The sequence below is a fragment of the Macaca fascicularis genome, chromosome 17 (genome assembly GCF_037993035.2).
Source record: "Macaca fascicularis isolate 582-1 chromosome 17, T2T-MFA8v1.1".
Lineage (NCBI taxonomy): Eukaryota > Metazoa > Chordata > Mammalia > Primates > Cercopithecidae > Macaca > Macaca fascicularis.
Window position 1 is genome coordinate 25,925,036 of NC_088391.1, and position 23,331 is coordinate 25,948,366.

Below are 23,331 nucleotides of genomic sequence, written 5' to 3' on the forward strand. Positions count from 1 at the left end.
TCTTCTCAGATCATTTATTTATATATATCCCCTATTATTTTCAGCTTATTTTTCACAGCTTCTATCCCACAAGAAAATACAGTTATACAATACTTGTAATCAAATGATAAAGTAGGTGATAAAACTCTCGGACCCAAGGTAATCTTGGGTCAAAGCTGGTGAGAAAATCTGAAAGTAGACTCTCTGGAGCCACTACTTAGGCATGTTCATTCAGTTGTTGATTCAATTACAACGAATCTAAAGGAAATCTGCTTCAAGCTGTGTAGTTCACTCTTAACCTGATCATGCTGGAAGTAAAGTGAATAGCAAACTGCACCTGAATTCAAGATTGTGACTCTGGTGCTTTGAATACTTTCTTACTTTTTAGAAGAATTGAATGGTTCGTCTTGACTCCTCCTCATTAAGTATAGCCAACTATGTGTTCTAGTTGCTTGGGATACAGGCATTTTAGAAACAAATAAGTTGACTTATTTTTCCCTCCAAGAATGTCATCATGTTCTGACTCTGCTGTTTTCATAACAAACTTGAGAGATTTTCAGACTTTGTCGGCAGGCAGAAACATTGTAGAAACAACAGAAATTTTGGGCACAGTCTTTGGGGAAGCAAATTAGGTATCCAACACGGGTACTGCCAAGAAATTAAGGTCATTTGGAAAAAACATGGTTTGGTATGCACTTATAGCTATAGTTACTGCAGTTAAACGTATTACTATATTTATAGTCAAATTGGTATTTGGATTTCTCAAGGCTGGTTGTTGACCTAAAATTTAATTGTGATGGTAAATGTTCAAATAAATCTGAAACAAAGTTCTTACTCCAGGATGGACACTAAGAGACAACAAGGTATATATAATGTATTAGTTTTTGACATTTTCTCACACTATATATATATATATATATTTATATATTTATTTATTTATTTCACATGTGCAAAATATCTCTGTAAACAGGAAGACTGCTCAGATGCACAATTTCTCCTTGTGCTAGCTCTAATTCCATTCCTTTGCTCCTCAGGAGCACATCATGCTGCCTGAAAATGGCTTGATAAATGACAGGAGGACAGTATTTGCAGTCAAATAGCCTTAGTTCCAGTCCTGGTTCCACCACTTACTAGCTATGTGACCTTAGATAAGCAGGTTACTTCTCTGAGCCTGTCTCCTCATTTGTAAAACATATGGACAGGAAAGAAATGATATCTCATTTGGTGGTGTAAGAATTAACAATGAGTTAATGCTGTGAAAGCATTTTACAAACTGTAATGTACCACATTACACAAATCTAGATTTATTTGAACATTTACCATCATAATTATATTTTAGATCAATGTGCCTGACACATTATCCTTAAACATGTATAAAATTTTATTTAAAAATCATGATCATGTATAATTTTCAGTGCTCATTTTTCACTCTAAAATATTTTAAATTATATTCTGAAGCTTATGAATTTTTCTTAAAAATAAAAGCAGAATTTCCTTAATTAGGACTATAGTAGCAAATATAGAATTAGGTGAGTAGTAGACGATCAAAAATATTTTAGTTAAAAAAAACTTGCAAGCCCATTGGGATTCAGCAATTATTCTTAAACAACTAGAAATACCAAGTAGCACAACGTATAGATTAGTATGCAAGTCAAATAATATAAAGCACATGTGTGATAAATAATACTTAACTTCTGAGACTAAAATATGTAGTAATGTAGACTAAAATAAGGAGTAATGGGGTAGATGTTTGTCCTTTACTACTACTGCAGCAAAGGTATCTGTGTAAAGAAAGATGTATGCGCTAATGTTGAAGATTAATCATCATTCAAGCATTAAACATCTTGTTATTTACTGGTTTGATGGAAAACAATATTTTTCACTGCCAAAAGCTTTCCTATTTCTATCAAATTTAGTGTTAGATATAATTAATTTTATAGGCAGGCTTTCACTTCAAGTGTCTGAATATAATTAAAAACTTACTAGAAGTAGCATTTTATATTCTAAAATAAAGTTAAGAAAATACCACAGAATCCTAATTTTTCATAGTTACATTATCTAGATCAAGCTAAAGTTTCCTAATACTTGCCTCTTGTAATCGAAAAACAACGGGGATTTTCTTTTCTGTACAGGCAGCTATGAAGTTATCAGGGAGTAACTGTCCATCTAAAAGAAACTGGTCATCTTTTCCTTGATCAATTAGTATGTCCAGCTGAGATCCTGGATAGGATTTCACAAGATAGGTAGCATCATATGCCTGTAAAAAGAGAAATAACATTGAAAAATAAATTCAAAGATATTCTTCATGAAATACTATACTAGTATCAAACAGAAATTTAAAGTTATTTAAGCTCTTAGGCTGATTAAATCAGAAATATGCTTTTAAGTTGGTTCAAAACCTGACTTGCCAGGCTTTTATTTACAAGGTCTTTGGAATTCTATTTTCTAATAATAGTATCTTCCCTACTTTCAAGCAGTCCTAGACTAGTGGCAAGAATCCCATATCTCAGGCATTCTTCACAAAATGGCCTTTTTCCTTCTAAACCTTTAATATTCTTAATCTCCTCTTGACTCTAGTAAGAACATGATTTTTTTTCTTCATAACTCCTTCCACAAATTGGAAATTAGAAGCTTCTTCTAACTCCATGATCTTTTTCCAAATATTCTCTATTTCAGATAATCTTTTTTTTTTTTTTTAATGTCTCTTCTTTATGGCTCTAATTCCAGACATAAATACATTCAGCCTTCTTTTTTACTGTTGAACAGCACCAAACCTCTGCTATCTACATAAGCTTTCGGAAAGACCTGGTATGAATAATCTGAATCATATCAACGTCATCTCAAATTTATTATCTGAGGAGCTGCCACTAGTTACAATTTTATGTTTTATCATCCACCTTGAAATATTCTTAATTATTCATATATATTCATTAACCACAACTTTTATACATTGACCAAGACAAATGACCATGAAAAGATTTGTCTTCTAAGTATCCTGCTTTTGAAGACTCTATTTCCTTTCATCTTAAAAGAGTGGGGTCTGACTTCTTCTAAATTCTATGATTTCATAATTCTACATGGTTTTCTGATTTCAATCGTAAATTAAATAATACCTTAAACACAACATAATTAAGACAGTAAAATGTACTGTCACTTGGAGAAAAGTACATTATCTAGATTCCTTTTTAGGTCACCTGTATCTCTACCTCTCACCTTCTCCCTCCAGTTAGTTGGTCTTTTACCCAGTTCTTCTGTTAGACCATAAGCCCCTGGTAGATGTGAAAGGGTCACCATTTTCGTAACAAAACAGCTCAGAACTTAGCATAGACTTTGCATCTGATGAAGACTCAAAACACTGATGTATATACAATGTCATTTCTCAAAGAACCTAATCCTAAATCATTTCTAGCATTCTTCAAATGTAATAAAAATTCAAGCCTAAACAAAACTGTAATCTAGTTACTAAAGGATGAACCCTTTATTTAGTTTGAATTTCAGTAATCATCCTTAAATAAAATTTGTTAGAATTTCAGTAATCATCCTTAAATAAAATAAGGGTTCATGTAGGAATGAACCCTGAACACAGAACTATACTTTAAATACTTTAAGACAAACAAGTTGTATTTTTTTATCCATTCCAGTATTTTCTGCTTATTAACAATGCACATGATGATGAGTTCATTTGCAAAGTATTCAAACTCTTGGTGGAATTTGTAAATGGCCCATTTCTGCATAAGAGTAAAATGGTTCTCAGGTAAAAGGGTCATTTTTATTTCCACTTGAAAGCACCTGTTTGCACGCTTGAAAAAGTAATCTTGCTGTGAGAATATTCACATAAATGACATAACAAAGTATCTATTTTTAAAGACTCTTATGTCTGGAATTTAAAATTGAGATCTGAAATGCTGAATTTTGAAAAAAAAATACACAAGTAATTTAAAAAGCCAGGCTTCTTTGCTTCTATTACACAACTGAGCATAAAATTAGTAAGAGGCAAGTCCAAATTTAGTAACACAGGTTGAACATCCCTAATCCAAAAATCCAAAATCAGAAATGCTCCAAAATCTGAAACGTTTTGAGTATCTACATGATGCTTAAAGCTCATGCTCCAAGGAAATACTCATTGTAGCATTTTGAATTTTTAGATTAGGGATGCTCAACCTGTAATATGTGGTATTTTTTTGGTTATGTTAATTTAGAAGTTATGTTAATTGAGAAATAAAAATATAAATTAACCATTAGTAGAAAAAAAATATAGCCCCAGAATATCTGCCATGATTCAATACAATTAGAAAGTAGGGTTTTTTGTTGACATATATATATACATATATATATCTTTTGCTAAGTTGTCTCAGCTCTAGAGCCCTAACTTGAGCAGGGTAGGAATATAACGTCTGTGATATGTCCAGCCTTTTAAACAAACTTGAAACTTAATGAGTATTAAGATAGCCATTCAGTACCTACCTTCCATTTACTTTGATCTGTTCCCAAATATCCACTAAAGGCTTTTTTGCCCCAGGGACAGAGTACAGGGTTGCAAATTGGAGCAAATGCTGACACAGACTTCAGAAACAAAAGAAATTTAAAAACAAGTTATATTTTGCTAAATTAAATATGAATAGATATTTGCAACTTACTTAAAAATATAGAATTTACTTGCAACTTGCTTAAAAATTCTGACTTGCCACGAAAACCCTGTGAACAATTTTCCTTTTGATATATTGCTGGCTTAGATTGCAGGCCTTTCCATAATACATCTTTTGTGTATTCTATTAAGAGAGCTAATAAATATAGTTGCTAAAATAATGCAAAACAATACATTGTAATTTAATTAAGATACAAACAGAAGTCTATGTTCAGTGTTTCTGCTTTTTTAGCACTGAAAATTAATCTATAGTAATATAAAACAGTTCATGCTTACCTTAGTGAACATGTTACTAAATCTGACACGATTTCTCTTAAACAGTATCAACAAAGCAGTGAGCAATGCCTTTCAATATGACAGAATTTTTAATACACCTCTGTGTTCTATACAATGTTCTTTTTCACTGGATGAGATGCAGAGATGGGATCTCTCAACTTCAGAGTACTCATCAATGTAAATGTTTAGTGGTATCTACTAGCTTTTTTAAAGGACAAAAAAATCAACTAAGTTTGCTTTTCTACCTCAGACATGATAAATAGACTGCCTTAAAAATGGAAATAAAAATGCTTACTTAGAAAGTCCACTGTCATGCCATGAATTAGTAAAACTTCATAATAAAGTGTACCAAAAACAAAATATTTGATGCCACAGCAAGAAACTGCTATGAGAAATATTTTCATTTCTCAGTAGCACACCTAAAATAATCAAGAAGTTCTTCCTAAGAGGAGGAAATGAATTAAACCAATCTTAAGGGCATGAATAGCCCTGCAAATTTAAAGGCAGAAGAAATTTTAAGATGCTAGTTGCTTTAACAGTTCCTTATTCAACTCTTGTAACATGCTGTTCTGCACAGTATGACACACTACATATGGTAGTTAATTCAAATTTGACTCTGGGAAAGGCTGAGAGTGATGTTTTTTAATCAAGCTGCATTTCAATTTTCATTAGAGGCATTAAGAACAGAATTCTTAAGTTTCTACAAATCATATCATTTACCTCAGAAAATCAAAGTCAACTTTACAAAGATATTCCTGGTAAGAATATAAATGATAGATCCTGCCACTGTAACATTAATCAGTAATAATAACCTTTAAGGGAAAAAAGTGTGTTCCAAACTACAGTTGGAATAAAAACAATGAAAGGAGAAGCTACATTTTATAATACTTTTAGTAGGCCAAAAAGAAGGCACTCTTGCTGAATTCCTATGCTTCTGATTCTGTAGCTTATACTCTATGGTCAAATTAAATACCCACCCATCAAACACCCCAAAGTTCTCAACACTAGAAAGTTTAGTTCCAATACTAACAATATTATAATTTTACTCTTTGAAGGTTCCTAATATTCAAGAGAAATATTTATCACTCGAAGTTTAGATAACCTTACTTTGTATTTTCCAGGATTTTTTAAAGCACAGATCAGAGCTCCATGGCCTCCCATGGAGTGGCCAAAAACAGACATCCTTTGGGGATCCACTGGAAAATTGGCATTTATGAGTTGGGGAAGCTAGAAAAAATATAATAGTGTGACAAAAGATATCAAAGAAAATAAGTTCAGATATTTTCAAAGTTATATAAAATAATTACACAATCAATATTGCCAAATCATAATCTTACAATGGTTTGAACTAGCAACAATGAAAATAAAACAAAACTAAATCCTCAGGTAGACCATGGTTACTAATATATCTCTGGGAAATATATTGTACAGATTTCTTAGAAAACACTTTAGGAAGGTGAAGCAGAAAGAACCTTTAAAATGTTCTTAAGTTTTGACCTAGTAATTTCACTTTTTGGAATATATTCTCAGGAAAAGTCCTTAGGGAGATATTCACAAAGATAATCAATGCAGTCATATTTATTAGGGTAAAAATAGATACAAAACCATAAATATCCTATAAGAGGAAAAAGTAAATTATGGCATGACAGAATATTATGCAATTATTAAAATTAGAACACTGGAAAATATTTTTAGATATAACTTATAAAAAGAACAAAATAAAGTTTAGAATTATGTGAAAACTAGTCATAGAAACAGTCTGGAATATATCAAAACATAAGTGTTTTGGGGGCGTAACAGAATTATGGGTAATTAAAAACTTACATTATTGTTTCTAAGTTTTTATGGTATACATATTAACAATGAAGATCATATAAAATTTAGAAAATGCATAAACAGCATACAAATATTATTAATAGAAGTAACACTTTACCACTTATGTTTTCTAACTAAGCCTTGGCTTATCACTATAAAATACATCCAAATGAACCGGCTGCCAGGCAAATTAAAGGTTTTTTTCATACACCATTTTCTTGGTTATTCTGGGTAGTATAAACAGGTCTCAATATATAATGATTAAATCCTTTAATTGTACTTACTGTTAATTTAAATTGCAGTAAATAGGACTATAGTACTAGTAAACTTTGGAATTCTTACTAATAACTTTTATACCCTAGTTTAAAATCCTCAGGATTGTAAGGACTCTGTGTTCAAAATCAAACTCTTGGCAGTCATCAGTTAATAATTACAATACAAATTAAATTACCTCCTCCGTGACATAAGAGTACATTCTGTAGTTGGTTTTCCAAAGATCTTCAGTAGCATCAACATAAAATCCAGCACCAGTGCCAAAGTCCCAGCTCTCATCTTCTCCTTTAATATTGCAGCCACCTATAACAAGAAACAATCTTGTGGTTTCATCTGCTCTGTAGTAATGGCCCATGTTTAATAACACACTTTTGGATCAAGCTGCAAGTCCATTTGCATGGGAACTGTTCACCAAATGTTGTGAGCTCTCTGCCTTTTGGAGTACATGATAGGATTATACTTCCTGCTCCTCTTGCTCTTGAATGGGACCATGTGACTCGTTCTGGCCAATGAGGTAAGAAATGACCTTCCAAGCTGGAGTATTCAGCTGCCAAGGTAAGGCAAACTAACTTTCTTTGTTGATGAAGTTTCTTTCTTATGTACTTTGAACATATGCTTCCTTACTCTGGTTTACCTGTCAAAAGGACTGATATCTTCTTTTTATCTTTCAGACATGTGTTGTGATCCCTTCCCTGATGACCCTCTCTCACTACCAGCACTTTTTAAATTCTCTTTACAAAGGAGTGGGGAGGGAGATGCTTGTGCTCAACTCACTATCTTGAACTGAAAATGTTTTCTAATACGCTTTGTTAATGGACTCATTCCATCACATTTCCCTATCTATCCAACCTCCACTGGAATTTTCTTATGTTTCTTTTTAACTTGTTACATTTTATTTTATATACTTGCATGTGGTTAAAAATCAACCATTGGGATTTTGAATAGAATTACAGTAACACGAAATTTGAAGACATGACCTTGTCTTAAGATTCATTTTATCCATCTAGAAACACAGCATTTTCCCATTTATTAAAGTCTTCATTTATGATAACAAAATTTTACAGTTTCCTTTTTATATATCTTTCTATTTTTCAAGTTTATTCCTTGGTATTTTATGTTTTTGATGCTATTTTGAATTAAATCTGTTATTATATTTCTAACCAGATACACCTTGTTTTTGTATAATATAGCCTGTGAAAGGAAATATAGTACTTGCCAGGCCAGCCATATAACTTCCCTAGTTTTACTGCCATTTAAATTCTATTTCCTGAAACTTCTAGAGTCATAAAACAAGTTTTAACTGTCTGATGCATTGAGTTCTCACATATTTGATACTTTCATTTCTCTAATGTAAATATTCAAATCATTTATACTAAAACTAATACTTGTTTAACTGTATGGTTGATGTTAATAGAGATGAAAAAAGATGTAATTATCATGCAACAAGACATTATACCTCTGGAATAGAAAAATAATTTCCTCTGCATTACACATTAGTATTTTGACAGTAGTACCAGTATGACATATGAATTGAGTTGCTTAATCTCTGCTTTGAAGTATCTTAATCTGTACAATGGGAGTAGCAAAACTATCCTCTTTCATAAGAGCCATGTCATGAGTAAAACTTGAGGAAAATGTATAACATGGTATTTTGGAGTCACGATGCCACTTGAAAGGTTAATAGAGATAACAGCAAAAATATAAAACAAATTGTATAATGTATATATCATACCACTTATAACACTCTTAAAGATTTAGATTTTTATAAAGGATATCTGGACCACAAACACTTACGAGGGCTGGTATCTGGAGCAATGACAACAAGACCATGTTCTGAAGCAGCTTGATGATAACCAGATTTTGATATAAAATTTTGTTCTGTGCAAGTTAAACCTGAAGATAAAAAATATTGTTATTGGGCACACATGGACATAAAGATGTGTACCATTAGCATTGGGGACTATTAGAGCAGGGGGAGAGGGAGACAGACAAAGGCTGAAAAACTACCAATTAAGTACTATGTTCACTACTTGGGTGATGGAATCATTCAGCAAACCTCCATGTCACGCAATATGCTCATATATCAAACCTGCACGTGTACCCCCTTAATCTAAAATAAAAGTTGAAATTATTAAAAATAAATTATCTCATGCTATATTGTGAATGTTTTATAAGCTTTAAACTTTTTATAATGCAGGAAAACAAGCTCACTTGATATCATTAAAAATATTTTTTTGCTTTAGAAATAATTTTGAGTAAGACACTAAAATTCACTTTTTGACAAAATTTGTAATAGTATTAACCTAAGAACTGTGTTAGCTTAAGTGATCCCATAACTGTCCTTTTAAAATCACTTATTGGCCGGGCACGGTGGCTCACGCCTGTAATCGCAGCACTTTGGGAGGCTGAGGTAGGTGGATCAAGAGGTCAGAGGATCGAGACCATCCTGGCTAACACAGTGAAACCGCATCTCTACTAAAAGTACAAAAAAATTAGCCGGGTGTGGTGGCGGACGCCTGTAGTCCTAGCTACTTGGGAAGCTGAGGCAGAAGAATGGAGTCAACCCGGAGGCGGAGCTTGCAGTGAGCCGAGATCGTGCCATTGCACTCCAGCCTGGGCAACAGAGCAAGACTCCATCTCAAAATAAATAAATAAATAAATAATAAATAAACCACTTACTAAAGTTTCAATTACTAAAATCCTTTGGACCAGCAGTGTTTGGGAATTCAGAAATTTTCAAACTGTAGATTGACAATATAGTGCATATGCCCAATATTAAAACAACCCCAGTGAAGTGTTATCAAATATGCTAATTAAACATCACACTATTCCTGCACCAAAACATAAATATTCACAGTAAATAAGCAAATATGATGGTCCTCATAATACAATTTTTTTTTTTATATACAGATAGTTCTCAGCAACAAAATTTAGCTTGATCATCTTTGTATTCTTCACTGAACTAAAAAAAGAGTAATGGTGACCATATGCCATCCTTAAATTGAGTTTTAGCCTCAGTTTTTAGAAGTTTCTGTTATTTTTCCTAGCTCTATGCTTTTCAGTCATAAGATAGAGGAGATGACTTAATTCTTTTACTATAGGTATCTAATACTACAATGATATGAGAATGGTGAGGAATGAACTAGCCATCGATTTTATTTATCATTTCACCAGTTGAGAGAGATTTGGTTTGTTTATACTTTTTGGCTATTTTAGTGTGCTATGAACATTCATGTGCAAGTTTTTGTGTGGACATGTTTTCAATTCTATTGGGTACACAGCTAGTAAAGGGCTGTTTCAATGGTCACCTTCACTTGAGAAAGATACAAATCACTACACACGAACTATCTTTTAAGATTTCAGTTTGGCTGTTTTGATTTCAGCTAATTTCTTTATTTTAGCAATATAATAATTGTGTAATCTTTCTGTCATTGTTTTCCTTAGACTTACTGGGAAGTAAACTTTCTGAAATTCTTTTGTCACCATTTCTCATGTGCACTGGTCAGGCAATCTTACCTTTACTCAGAAAATCAAGCCTTAATTTCCAAGGTCTATCTTCAGCATCTCACTAAGGAAACTGTCTTGTCATTTGATGTAAACAAACAAAAATTCTGTATTTTATACTTGTAAAGCTCAGATATGTCTTGCTAGATTCAATTTTAGTTAGAACTTAGAGCCCTATTATTAGAGTACCTATGACACAATGCCTCAGTGCTTCTGATCTGGTTATTATTTAGCCAAGAGATATGACTATACTAGCCCTCATCAGAAACAAAATGCAAAAACAACAGGAGAAAAAACTAAATACAGCTCTGGACTGTGAGTCAGAAAACTTGTTCAACTCCGTATTACTGTGTGACCCTGGACAATATTTAGCTTCTCTGGGCTTCATTTTCTTTCTAGGGATTACATGATTTCTAAGATCATTGTTAGCTATACAATATTACGTTTTCTAAGACAATTAAATAACTAATTTTGTTGCTCTTGCTTTTGGCAATACCTAATGCTCTTCTAGCAATCAGTGCTCTTCAATCACAAAAATGTTTTCTTGAGTTAAAGTCAGAGATGTACTTAATCTTTACCCTTTAAGATGAAATATTTATTATCATTTTCAAAGACTGGTATTTGGGACTTGTCCTTGATGAAACACATATGAGGGAGGATTTGTTAAATCAAAGTTACAGGAACCAATTTGAAGGAAACAAAATTAAAATAGTACTCTGTGACACAATTTAGTTGCTAGGATTCTCTCCTCATAATGTTTGCTTCTAAAGATGAAGTACCAACGTTTTGTGAAAGAAAAGTTAGCATAGAGGTTTCAAAACTGCAGGTGTCAAAATCTTACTCTTCACAATCTATTCTACAGTATTTAATAGGAAACACTGATTAAGAGAAGCCTTAGGGTTCTTTTGTGACTTTCCAGGTTGTCAGAGAAGCTCTATGGAGTACAATTAAAATATTTTAGAGAACACTGTATGAAGTTATTTGACTTCTTACAATAGCTGATTTCTAATTAGAGTATCTTGGTGTCCTGATTTCACCTAATACTGTTCTAACGGACTAGTAAAGTCTCTATAAACTCCAGAAATGCTTGGGTAGGTACAAATTAAGTAAATAAGTTGTCTAAGCCCTTGCTATCTGAGTACAGAACTTTACATTACCTGCTAAATTTCTTGGTCTATTGGAAAAAGTGTAATAAGTGAAATAAGTGTAATTCAGTAGGTTGGAAATTATTCTGAGGATAAAGTAACAGAGTAGACTACAACAGGCCCTTAAAGTCTTTCATAAATAGCTCAAAAAGCCTACCAAGTCAAAATAAAAGGGTAAGGTAAGCCAGTGAAAAAGAAAATAGAAACGACTCTATAAAACTCAAATGCATAATACTTACCCGAGAGCCAATACAGTGCAGGGCACTTTTCAGTTTCTGCCTTTGGTGGTAAGTAGACAGCAAATTTCATTTTGCAGTTCAGTTCAACACTAGTTTTAACAGAAACAACGACAAAATATTAATGCTCCTCATTAATCAATACAGAAACAAAATAATTTTGTACTATATAAAAAGTAAGATATATAGTAAAGGTCCAAAATAAGTTATTTAATGTTCAAAATAAGTGGTTCCACCAACATTTAAGGAATATACTTGTCCTTTAAAGAAAGAATGTGGTCAATTGAGCATACTGATCTAAACCAACCTGAGCCCATACTTTGGATGGCACTGTCATTTTGGGCAAAATAAGTGAAAAAATAAATGTAATTCATTGTGGCACTTATTAAAAAATAGTTTGTTTCTAAAGAAATGTACGAAATAACAAATCATCTTTTATAAAAAAATGAATTCTTGAGATCTTACATATTTGTTCATGTGCACTAAAATGCAACACATCCTTAATTCCCTCTTTCATCACTAATATTTTATCACAATCTAGAAAAGACAATTTTGATGAAAACCACAGGCATTTTTCCAGTAAATAGTAATTTATGCAACAATGATCCCTCATGGCTTTATTTAAAACATCATATAAATGGAAGTAAACTCTTACTACTTCAGAGTAAACACCTATCTTTTTAATCAAAGTTATATGTACTAAACAGTTTAAAGTAAACTGTAACTGTAAACAGTAAATACTTCCACAAACTTTGTTATGAAAAACTAGTTTTTCCCTGCCCCAACCTTCTCATTTGCCATATTCCAGAGATAATTAATTTACCTCTTTTAGCTGATTTTTCTGGTATTTATGTCTCTATCTAAATAATATGACTTTATTACTGCTTCTAGATTTTTCAGTTTTTAGTTATTGTCTATTGACTTCCCATTAGAGAAGGATTTTACTTAACTTTCACCTCTCTGTCTTTGCTCTCTGCATGCCCCTACATTTCTCCTTCCACTTTCCTATCATATATAATTTTGGTTAATCAATATTAAGAAGTTATAAATGCTATTCAGAGATGAGCCATGTACTATATTAGAATTCCTTTCCTTCTTCTTTCAATTTTTTTTGTTTTCATTGAGCTAGTAATTCTCTCCTTTTTGTTACTGGTTGTCTTTCCTTGTTAGGAATAGACTAAAGGCTCCATCATGAGAAGTTTTCTGTATGCTCCCTTCCATTCTCTGCATATTGGTGATTTTCTTTTTCCACATTATTCTAAGCAACTTTTCTTGTTGATGACTGATGGCACAAAAAAATTCTGACAGCTGTTTTTAGGTTTTCAACTTTTGTTAGGGAAGTTGAAACATTTACTTTCATAGATTACCATATCAAATCCATATTCAAAGCAGAGATGTTATCAATATGCAAAATCAAGAGACAGCATAATCTTGTTACAGGATAGTTGGTGCCTTACGACCTTTCTTGCACACTTAAAAATTTGTTAAGAGGGTATATTTCATGTTAAGTGTTGTTATTACAATAACATTTTTAAAAGAAGACCTTCCTCAAGCAGTTGTGGAATAAATCAGGTCTAAAGTATGTTCAACAGTGGTATGATTAACACTTATGTAAAAGAAAAAAAAAAAACAAAAAACAGGATTATCAAGTAATCTGAAACCTCTGTCCCTATCATGTCATTAAGATGCCACTTAATTACCAAAAGAATACAATCTCATGCACAGAGATTGGTGTGGTCACTCTATATGTATTACTAATTCAATACCAAACTCCCCCAATCCTGATGGGTTTCATAAATTTCCTCTCTAATAGAGTCAGTTCTATCAATTTCATCTACATTAAAAATATCTCTTCAGACCAGTACTGCCAAACAGAACTTTCTACAGTGATATTAATAAAAATGTTCTATTTATGTATTGTCCAGTACAACAGCTTCTAGTCATGTGACTACTGAGCACCTGAAATGTGGCTAGTGGGACTGAAGTTTTATTAATTAGCTAATTTGATGTAAATGGCTGCATGTAATTGCTGGCTACCATATCTCCAACTTTTGACCTGCTGCTTTCTAGTTGCTGCCTTAATATGGCCCCTCTCATCTGGAAATTCTTTCTCTTCTGATCTGTTTTCTTGGATTTTATGTCTTCAGCTATCTTGCTTTAGTCCCTCATTTTGGTGAAGCATATTATTCAGTTGCTTCCAAATTGCACGGGAAATACACTTTGAGACCTTTCATAGATGAAAACATCTTCATTCTACTTTCACTTAACTGACAACATGATTGGATACAGAAGTTAGCCTTCAGAATCCTGAAAGCACTGCTGCTCTGCCTTCTTGCTTCTAGTAATACCGTTGAGCTGACCTAAACCTTTGAAGATTCTTAATCTACTTTCTCTTTATCTCAATGTTTGAGAATTTTCTTTGTTCCCAACGCTCTAAAACTTTACAATGTTGTTGGTGTAGATCTATTTTCATCCATTGTACTAGACAACTTTTTAAATCTGGCAACTTCAGTTCTGGGAATTCTTGAATTATTTCTTTATTATTTACATCTATACCTCTATTTCTGTTCTATTTTCCAAAATTCCTAATTTTTAATGTTGGATTTTTGAACTAGTCCTCTAGTTTTCTTGTCCTTTCTGATTTATTGCTTTTATCTTATTTCACTTTCTAGAATGTTCAACTAACCCTTCTATTGAGTATTGTCATTTCTACTATCAAAATTTAAATGTCTGGGCTTTTTTGTACTTGAGGATTTATTTATTTTATTTTATTTTTTGAGACAGAGGTTCGCTCTTGTCGCCCAGGCTGGAGTGCAGTGGTGCCATCTCAGCTCACTGCAACCTTTGCCTCCCAGATTCAAGTAATTCTCCTGCCTCAGCCTCCTGAGTAGCTGGGATTACAGGTGTGCATCACCATGCCTGGCTAATTTTTGTATTTTTTTTTTTTTTTTTTTTTTTAGTAGATACAGGGTTTCACCATGTTGGCCAGGCTGGTCTCGAACTCCTGACCTCAGGTGATCTGCCTGCCTCGGCCTCCCAAAGTGTTGGGATTATAGGCATAAGCCACCACACCTGGTCATGTACTTGAATATTTTTAATAGCATCCTATAAAGTCAGAGGTCAATATCTTTTATGCCTTTTATATGAAGAACAGTTCATATCAAATTAAAGACTTTATACAAATGTCTAGTGATCTTTAGCTGCCCACTGCTATTTAAGAGTGAAACACTAAAAATCTAGTTGAAAGCACTGTGCCTACAAGTGGAATTGTCAACCATTGCTTTACTGTAAGGTCTGGTTAGATTACTTTGTTGGCAAATCTCAGTATCTTGAAATCTCTTCCTTTGGGTTACTCAAACTCCCCACAAGGAAATTCTTCTAAAGGATATAAGACTAACTCCCCAAATTTTGAAAGCTAGTGGAAGAAACTCAGTGTGCAAACTTTTATTTAATCTATTTGCAGTATCACAACTCCCACTAATTGTGTCTGATATTCCCCAATACAAACAGTTTACTGTCTCTAGAGAACATACCTCCAATCTTTCTCCAGAGTTAGGAAGAGGCAGTGCATAAAACTGGGACACTCTCAGATCTATCTCCTTTTAAAAACAGACTTTCAATTAATCTTCCTTTTTCTAAGCTCAACTTGTATCCTTATTTTCAGGTGTCCCTGGTGCCTCCAATTACTATGGCTTTATATAAATTGTGTCATTTCAAAGCTTTTTCTTGCTGATGTTTAGAATTTAGCTTTCTAGGTTTTACTGTCAGGTACTACCTCTCCATTTGTATTCCTGCTTCTAAAATGTTATCCTTAGCTCCTGTCTCCTGCTTCTTTATGCCTTTATAGGCATATGTATGCATGTGTGAGTGCTTCATCTCTTTACTTAATGCCCTGTTAGTCAGAGTTTTGGAGGCAGCAGAAGCAAATGCATGTGTTTAGTGTGCCATCTTCCTCAAGAAGTCCAGGTATTTTTCCTACACTTAGAAATCCGCAAAGAAAATGTTTTCAGAATTTTTACTGGCAACATAAACATTTTCATAAAGTTTCAGAAAAGCATCAAGTCAAAGCTTGAAGATACTTCTCTATTAAGGCTCTACCTCACACAATCATATCCACAGCTAATTAAGTCTGGTAAAATTGTCAAACTGATAACCACAGAAAGAGAGCAAGCAAGTTTAAAAGTAAAATGAGGTACTATGATATCTAGATAAAGACTTGTTTTAAAATAGAACAAAATAATCCAACAGAATGAGAGGTTATCTAAAATTGTATCTTCTTAATAGTTACCTGTCATGTTCAAAAACTTTCTGCAATCCCCCAAAGCACTTGTTGCTGGAAATCTGCTTCAATGCCATTCTTCTCCTATTAGTAAAGAGTAATCTCATTAATTTCCAGAGAATTAGTTCCTGAAAAACTTGAGATAAAACTAACTGCCTTCGGCCGGGCGCGGTGGCTCAAGCCTGTAATCCCAGCACTTTGGGAGGCCGAGGCGGGTGGATCACGAGGTCAGGAGATCCAGACTATCCTGGCTAACATGGTGAAACCCCGTCTCTACTAAAAATACAAAAAACTAGCCGGGCGTGGTGGCGGGCGCCTGTAGTTCCAGCTACTTGGGAGGCTGAGGCGGGAGAATGGCGTGAACCCGGGAGGCGGAGCTTGCAGTGAGCCGAGATCACGCCACTGCACTCCAGCCTGGGAGACACAGCGAGACTCCGTCTCAAAAAAAAAAAAAAAAAACAACTAACTGCCTTCAGATAAATTATGTGAACATACAACTATTTTCTACTTAGAATTTTTTTCACATTTTTCTCCAGTAAATAATATTAAGAAACTGATTAACTCTTATACATGCATTTACACGTGTTACTCACTTTTAAAAGCTTTCATACTTTGGTATATCATTACTAATTTATTAACAAGTTTTTTTGTTGTGGTGGACTGCCCCAAATTCTTTTTAAAAGAGGCAGAAAATACATAAGTTAAGTTACCAATTAATTACCTTAGTTTAGAAGGTTAAAAATTGTTAACAGTCTGCCTATCAACTGCAATAAAGTAGTCAAGGAATTGGTATGACTGATTATAGTTGATTTTAAAATGGAAGAAAGATGAAGTGATAATGATTTTGGTAATAATAATATATAACATTACTGAACACTTACGGTGTGATACACATTTTTCTAGATATTAAACCAGATCCAATTACTCATCCCACGAATTTTTAAGAGAAAGTGGTATGAAACTTTAAGATCAACATTTATTTCTCCTTTTAAAACAAACCAGTAATATATAAGTCTGTTAACTTCTTTTCTGTCCAACAAATCTTTTAAATTTTTCATGTAAAAATAATTTTAAACTGACATGTAAAATGACATATTTTATTGCTTTTAATGATAAATATAAGAAAAAAGTTGGAAAACTCATCTTTATCATAAATGCCTATTAAGCAAAGGGAAACCACACTGATCCTGACATGTACCTCTCAAAGAAAGATTCCCTTCCTATTGCTAGAAGCACTGTATTAGAATATAAGGCAGTAAGTCCTACATATTGAAGAAAAAGCTTTAGATATCAGGAATAGGTATTACCACTCTGGCGATCTTCTCAGTGAAATGCACTACTACATGCCAGTCAGCTGGAGCTTTAGGATTACTCTTTCAAAGATATATATCAATAATCTTAAAAAGCTAATTCAGGAAATGTCTTTATAAAATACTTTAAAAAATTAGTTTCAATCTTATCTTTAACGTCTTCAATAAACCCAAATAGTTTTATTTGGAAGACTGGGATTTGAACCCAGGAAGTCTGACATCAGAGGCCCTACTCTTAACCGCTATGCTGTCCTGACTCTCTAGAAGTTCTTTAAATACTCTTTTTTTTTTTAAAAAAAGACACTGTAAGATAACTGATTCTATAGAATTATATTACAATTGTATACAAAGAAATTACCATTTGCTCAGTTTTATGCTTTTAATCTATAAAAGATTAATTCTTAAATAATAAACTCCCATGAGATGCTACTGAAAATTAACTTTAGCTACTGTTAACAATCCTATCTCAAATAATGAACTTACAGAGATACACACTAATTTTAATATATTAATACATACATATAAGACTAACAAATAAAATTTATTTGCTCCATTATTCCACAAGGAAACCAGATTTACTTAAACTTAGAAAGGACTATATCCACTTTGCAAACGATGGTACACTGAGCACGTATCTGGTACACAGGAGTCTATATCTTTGCTATTCGCCTATTTTAATAAACCTTAAGTTGTCAGTTTTCTCTGCTCTTAAAATTCAAAACCAAATGCTTTTCATTTGGCCAGAAGAAACAAGGTTAAAACACTTTTTAAAAGTTGGTAGAATATTTTTTAAAAAACAAAGCTTTTAAAGTATTTTTTTCTACCCACCCAGTTTAGAAACTACCTTTAATTACAAATCAAAAAAATATGTCAGGCTTAAAAAGAAATATGACTTAAACTAAGAACTAGATATGAAATACTGTGATGTACTATAATATCTGATATGTTATAATGGGTGGTTATATTTTTCAATAGAATTTTTCTAAGTGAAAAATAGCATGTTTTAAAACAAGCTATTAGTGGTATTTTCATTCAATGTTCAGAGTAACATATAAACAATAAAATTACCTGTCCAACTGCTGATTGCTTTTTGCTTGTACCAAATGGTAAACGATTCTGAAAAAAAGACCAATGGTTTACAAATGGGATACACTTTTCACAGGAAAGATTATACAGAGCTTATATATACACAAGCATTCTCAATAGATATTTTCTTCTTTTGAGGTAGGTGACTGTACACCCTGATGGGATACCACATCACCACTTAATCTAATTACCTTAATTTCCCATAACCTAATTATTTGCCACAGGCCACCTTAATACCTATTTTGCCATAAGGCTTGGTGGTACTTGGTCAAAACCATCTGTTGAAGTAAAAGTACTATGAAAGTTTTTTATCTATTTAAATCAGTAAACAAAGTTTTCAAGTGTAATTTTGAAGGATGAGATGTAGCCAACTGCTGAGTGAAGAAAACAAGAGTCGGGGCTAGGTAAGCAGAGGAAGATGGATCTATCTGGCCTAGTTGTAAGTCGAATTTGTAACATGGGGATAAAAAAGGAGGGAAGAGATGAGGACTGAAGGACTACTAGGGTGACTGGAAAGGATGTGTAAGAAAACTGGGCTTATGAACGATTAAGTGACTGATATTCAGTAAGAAAAATTTACATGGAAACTCACATAGTATATATCATGTCACTTGTCTGATAGGTTTCATTTAGGCTCTAGAACAAATATATATTTAGGTTCTAGAACAGATTTTGTGGGAGAAATAGGGTGACAGAGTAGGGTGGAATACCAAAAAACCAAACAACACCCTTCCTCCTTCCCCCCCCAAATAACAAACAACAACGAAAACAGAAAAACAATTTCACAGTGCCAGTGGGAGTTACATAATTTTTCCCAAATGTTAGTGAACATCAACATTCTTTGGAGAAGAAAGGGTCTCTCAGGGCATAATACATCCATTCCCCTAAAGGCCAAACCTTATTGTTCTTCCCTTTATTTTTCATTTTTAGTTTTTGGACACAAGGTCTTAGCTGTGTGGCCCAGGTTGTAGTACAGTTGCATAATCATGACTCAGTGTAACCTAGAACTCCAAGCTTCAAGTGTGATCTCCTACCTCAGTCTCCTGAGCAGCTAGGATTACAGGTCCACACCACACTGGAATACTTTTTTTTTTTTTTTTTTCCGGTAGAGACAGGGCTCTTTACTTATTGAAGTTAAATGTCATCCACCTCCAGAAATCTGAGTTCTATTTTTATCCTTCTTCCCTGTGTCTCAAGTTTTCCATATATCTCTACATGTGTTTTTCGTTCCCATTCTCTGATTCCTTGGATTTCGATGTTTCTTCATTTCCAGGGTGTCCTAGTCCACTGGCTCTTAACATCCTAGACAAGTGTTCCCAAAACCAACGAACTACAGTTCCAATAACTGGCTGTTGACCACCACTGTGCTGTTCAAACCCTCTTCTAAGTGAAAACTCAGGATCTGGCTTCTTCCCTTTCACTGTCTCCTCCCACCTCCCTTTTCTTCACTCTTTCCCTAAACCCCATTCCCTAAATTTCAACTACATTTTCTGGGTGAAATAATCTAAATCTGCATCTCTGCAACCAATCTTTCTCAAGCATTAGTACCCATAATGAAATGTCTTGCTGGACCTTTCTACCAAGACATGTGACCAGCTATTAAAACTTATCACGCCTAAAATTAAGCTTCTACATCTCACCTTCAAAACATTCTTTTCATTGCCTCCCTTTTCCAGACTCATGCCTATCTTGCCTAATCCACATTTGAGATGCCTCAAAGTTACCTTCTTTTTGAATTCCCACTGCCATCATCCTAATTATATATAAGAAATTAAACTTAGCCTCTCCCTTTCTTTCGAAAACATCCCACTACGACCAATCCTACATGAAAGCCTAGGGTTTTAATCCACTTAATTTACTGGTCAACAGATCCCTATAAACAGCTCATCTGCAGCCTAATATGGCCTACATGGAATTGTTAGTCATTTTTGTTTAGTATTTTTAAAACTGTGATAAAAACACATACATAAAATTTACTATCTTAACCATTCCTAAGTGTGTATTTCAGTAGTGTTGAGTATCCATTAGTCATATGTGAAAACACAGTTCGCCAGCTCACAATAATTAGCAGATGAGAACTGCCTGACCACCCCCTGGCATGCTGCAGGTGGAGACTGCTAATCCCCTTCGCTGTTAGGCCAGTAGCTGAGAACCAGAAAGTCGCTGAAATGGAAGACCATGTTAATTGTACACTTTTCTTCAAGTTTAATGCCATTAAAATGTCAAAATTAAAACCATGCAGGATCACTGAAATGTAAGAATGAATAAAACTCCATATAAACTTTAGTCATATTCCACCTGTGTGTAAGCAGTCTTTTTTTTTTTTTTTTTTTTTCCAGAGAGGGTCAAACTCTGTGGCCCAGATTGGAGTGCAGTGGCCTGATCTCAGCTCACTTGCAATCATCTCGGCCCCCGAGCTCAGGTGATCCTCCTGCCTCAGCCTCCAGGGTAGCTGGGACCACAGGTGGCACCACCATGCCCGGGTAATTTTTTGTAGAGGAGGTTTTGCCATGTTGCCTAGGCTGGGTCTCTTTTCCTTCATAAAAATTCACATGGCTTGCCCACGTAAGGATTTCCATTAAACTCTGGGGAAAAAACATTTTTTTTTAAAATATGGTATCTACAAACGCCAAACACCAATGGTTCTAAATATGGTCTATAATTTGGTCCCACATTATTTTTCTGGTCTCACTCCCTATTATGTTAGTTAAACTCAACTATGCATAATTCTGGGATGGCCTGGATGTTGCTATCGCGTGGCTTTACTCAATGCCACGGTACAATGGTTTCAAAGCAGGTTCTGGGGCCAGACGCTCCAGGTTCAAAGTCTGACTTCACCACTTATTACTACATGGCACTGGACAAGCTCATCTATATGCCTCATTTGCCCATCTGCAAAATGGGGATACAGTAATACATATTTGATAGGGCTGCTCTGGGAATGAGTTAATTCACGTAGTGCTTAGAACGCTGCTTCTACCACACACACAAACATGAGCTATTATTTTTCCTGCAACCTGAATGCCCTCCTTCCAGGTGCGCTCAATCCCATTTCCCTGATGACCCCATCAGAAATGACTTCCAGTCCCCCACAGCGCTCTGAGAGCATTTTACGACCCGAACAGATTTCGCCAAACTCCGAAGACACGGGTTCCCCTCGGCACCACGAGGTGAGTGCTCCTGACCGCGCCACTGGGTCGTGCCCCGACGTGGACGCTGCCTAGAGCAGCAGGTCCACATTCCCCTGAACCAGGCGCCGGTGGGCGGTAGGAACGCGCTGAGGCCCGCTCCCTCCTTACAATGCGTACACATCTACTTCACATGTTCGCGCGGTGGCTGCGGATCTAGGGAAGTCTTTGTGAACAGGAAAAAGCTGTACAAATGTAGCGGGCAGTAGGTAAACGGGAGCTTCCCCCGGGATGTGGCACGCCCGAGCGCCCCGAGTTACACTAGGTTGGAGGCTCAGAGAAGAAAAGGGGATTAGGCGCAAGGCTTCGCGTCACGGGAAAAGGTCCCTGGCCTCCTGTCATGGATGGTGGCGCTCAGGGCCCAGGGTCGCCGTCTCTGCGCTCGTGCCTGCGGATATCTGCACCGCAGGCCTCAGCGTCCGCCCCGATCAGGCCTAGCCGTGCCGCCGCCGCAGCTGCAGCCGCAGGAGGGCTGACAATGTCCAGGCCTCTACCCGGACCCAGTCTTACCTCCCGCGGCTGAGCGACCAGAAGAAGCGACCCGAAGTAAAAGGCGGGGCTCAAGATGGCCGCCGGGGCCTCGCCTCAGCCCCGCCTACATGACGCCCCGCCCCTCCGGTCCCGCTCACTCTCAATTTTAACTCTGAGAACCCGCCCTTCTCCAGTCCAGTCCCCACGGCCCCGCCGCCTTTGCACTTTGCACTTCCCGGCAGCCTCCGCGTGGGCGTTCCCTCCAACTCTTGTCTTCGCCCCCGTTTCCGCTCTTTGTGGTTACTAGGACCAACGAGGGGGGCGTTTAAGATTAGTCCCTGTCACCATGTCTGGGACCAGTCTGCTATGCGTGCTCAGACTCTTCCCAGAGCCAGCAGCAAGAACCCGAGGCATTAATAAACTTGAGGTCTAGCTTCACTTGACTCGTGCAGAGGGTTTCCGTGTCACTTATGTAGAAACTAGGGCCTAATTTCAACTCTCCCAACTCCTCTGTCCCAAGACTATCCAAGTCACCTACTTGGTAGCTGGAGATAAACAAGAATCCTTTGAAATCTACAGTGGCTGACACACAGCGGGAGCTCCATCAGTTTCCGGTTTACCCCTCACTTCCCTCAATAAAAATTAAGTTGAACTAAGATTTGCTAGTTGATAATTTACAGCAAATCTTTCCTTTTGGTCTCTCTGATTTAAGCAAACTGTTGAGTGTACTTTGCCTCTTGAGAAATTAAATCTGACTACAACAGAGCTAAGTATTTTTCAGCAACGGTTAGACTGACATTGTAAATACACAATCTGATAGCTGGGGCTGGCCTCAAGGGCCTGCAACCTGTGCTATTACCCGGGCCCCCAGAACAGAAGGACACTACATTTTCTCTCAATAAGTGTTGAACCGGGGCCCCACATTTGTGTTTGGAATTGGGCTCCACAAATTGTGTAGCTATGGGAGCTGACTTAAGTGTGGATGAGCTGCCACACAGGAGATTACCTGCCAGAATCTATTGTGTGGCTCAGGCCCATTTTGCTATAGTGATCTTTGGACTAAATTAACCTGTGGACTGAACCTGTGGATCAATTGGAACTCAGACTGAAAATAAGGTTTTCAG

General features: G+C 35.4%; 1 protein-coding gene across 5 annotated transcripts in view; it reads right to left on the bottom strand.

Moving 5' to 3' along the window:
• The window catches only part of ESD (esterase D), a 27,453-nt gene extending 4,633 nt beyond the window's left edge, over nucleotides 1–22,820 (bottom strand). The window contains exons 1-9 of one of the 5 annotated variants that reach the window (XM_005585826.4): nucleotides 22,746–22,820; nucleotides 18,531–18,578; nucleotides 16,162–16,236; nucleotides 11,877–11,965; nucleotides 8,783–8,881; nucleotides 7,167–7,291; nucleotides 6,008–6,127; nucleotides 4,444–4,542; nucleotides 2,069–2,236 (exon numbers count right to left, since the gene is read on the bottom strand). In XM_005585826.4, coding sequence (XP_005585883.1) covers nucleotides 2,069–2,236; nucleotides 4,444–4,542; nucleotides 6,008–6,127; nucleotides 7,167–7,291; nucleotides 8,783–8,881; nucleotides 11,877–11,965; nucleotides 16,162–16,229 — 768 coding nt within the window. In that variant the 5' untranslated portion in view covers nucleotides 16,230–16,236; nucleotides 18,531–18,578; nucleotides 22,746–22,820. Of the gene's footprint in view, nucleotides 1–2,068; nucleotides 2,237–4,443; nucleotides 4,543–6,007; nucleotides 6,128–7,166; nucleotides 7,292–8,782; nucleotides 8,882–11,876; nucleotides 11,966–16,161; nucleotides 16,237–18,530; nucleotides 18,579–19,140; nucleotides 19,277–21,847; nucleotides 22,324–22,745 lie in introns of those variants that run through there. The other 4 variants (XM_005585825.4, XM_005585827.3, XM_045377603.2 and 1 more) reach the window with 4 other exon arrangements.
• Nucleotides 22,821–23,331: the final 511 nt, after the last annotated feature.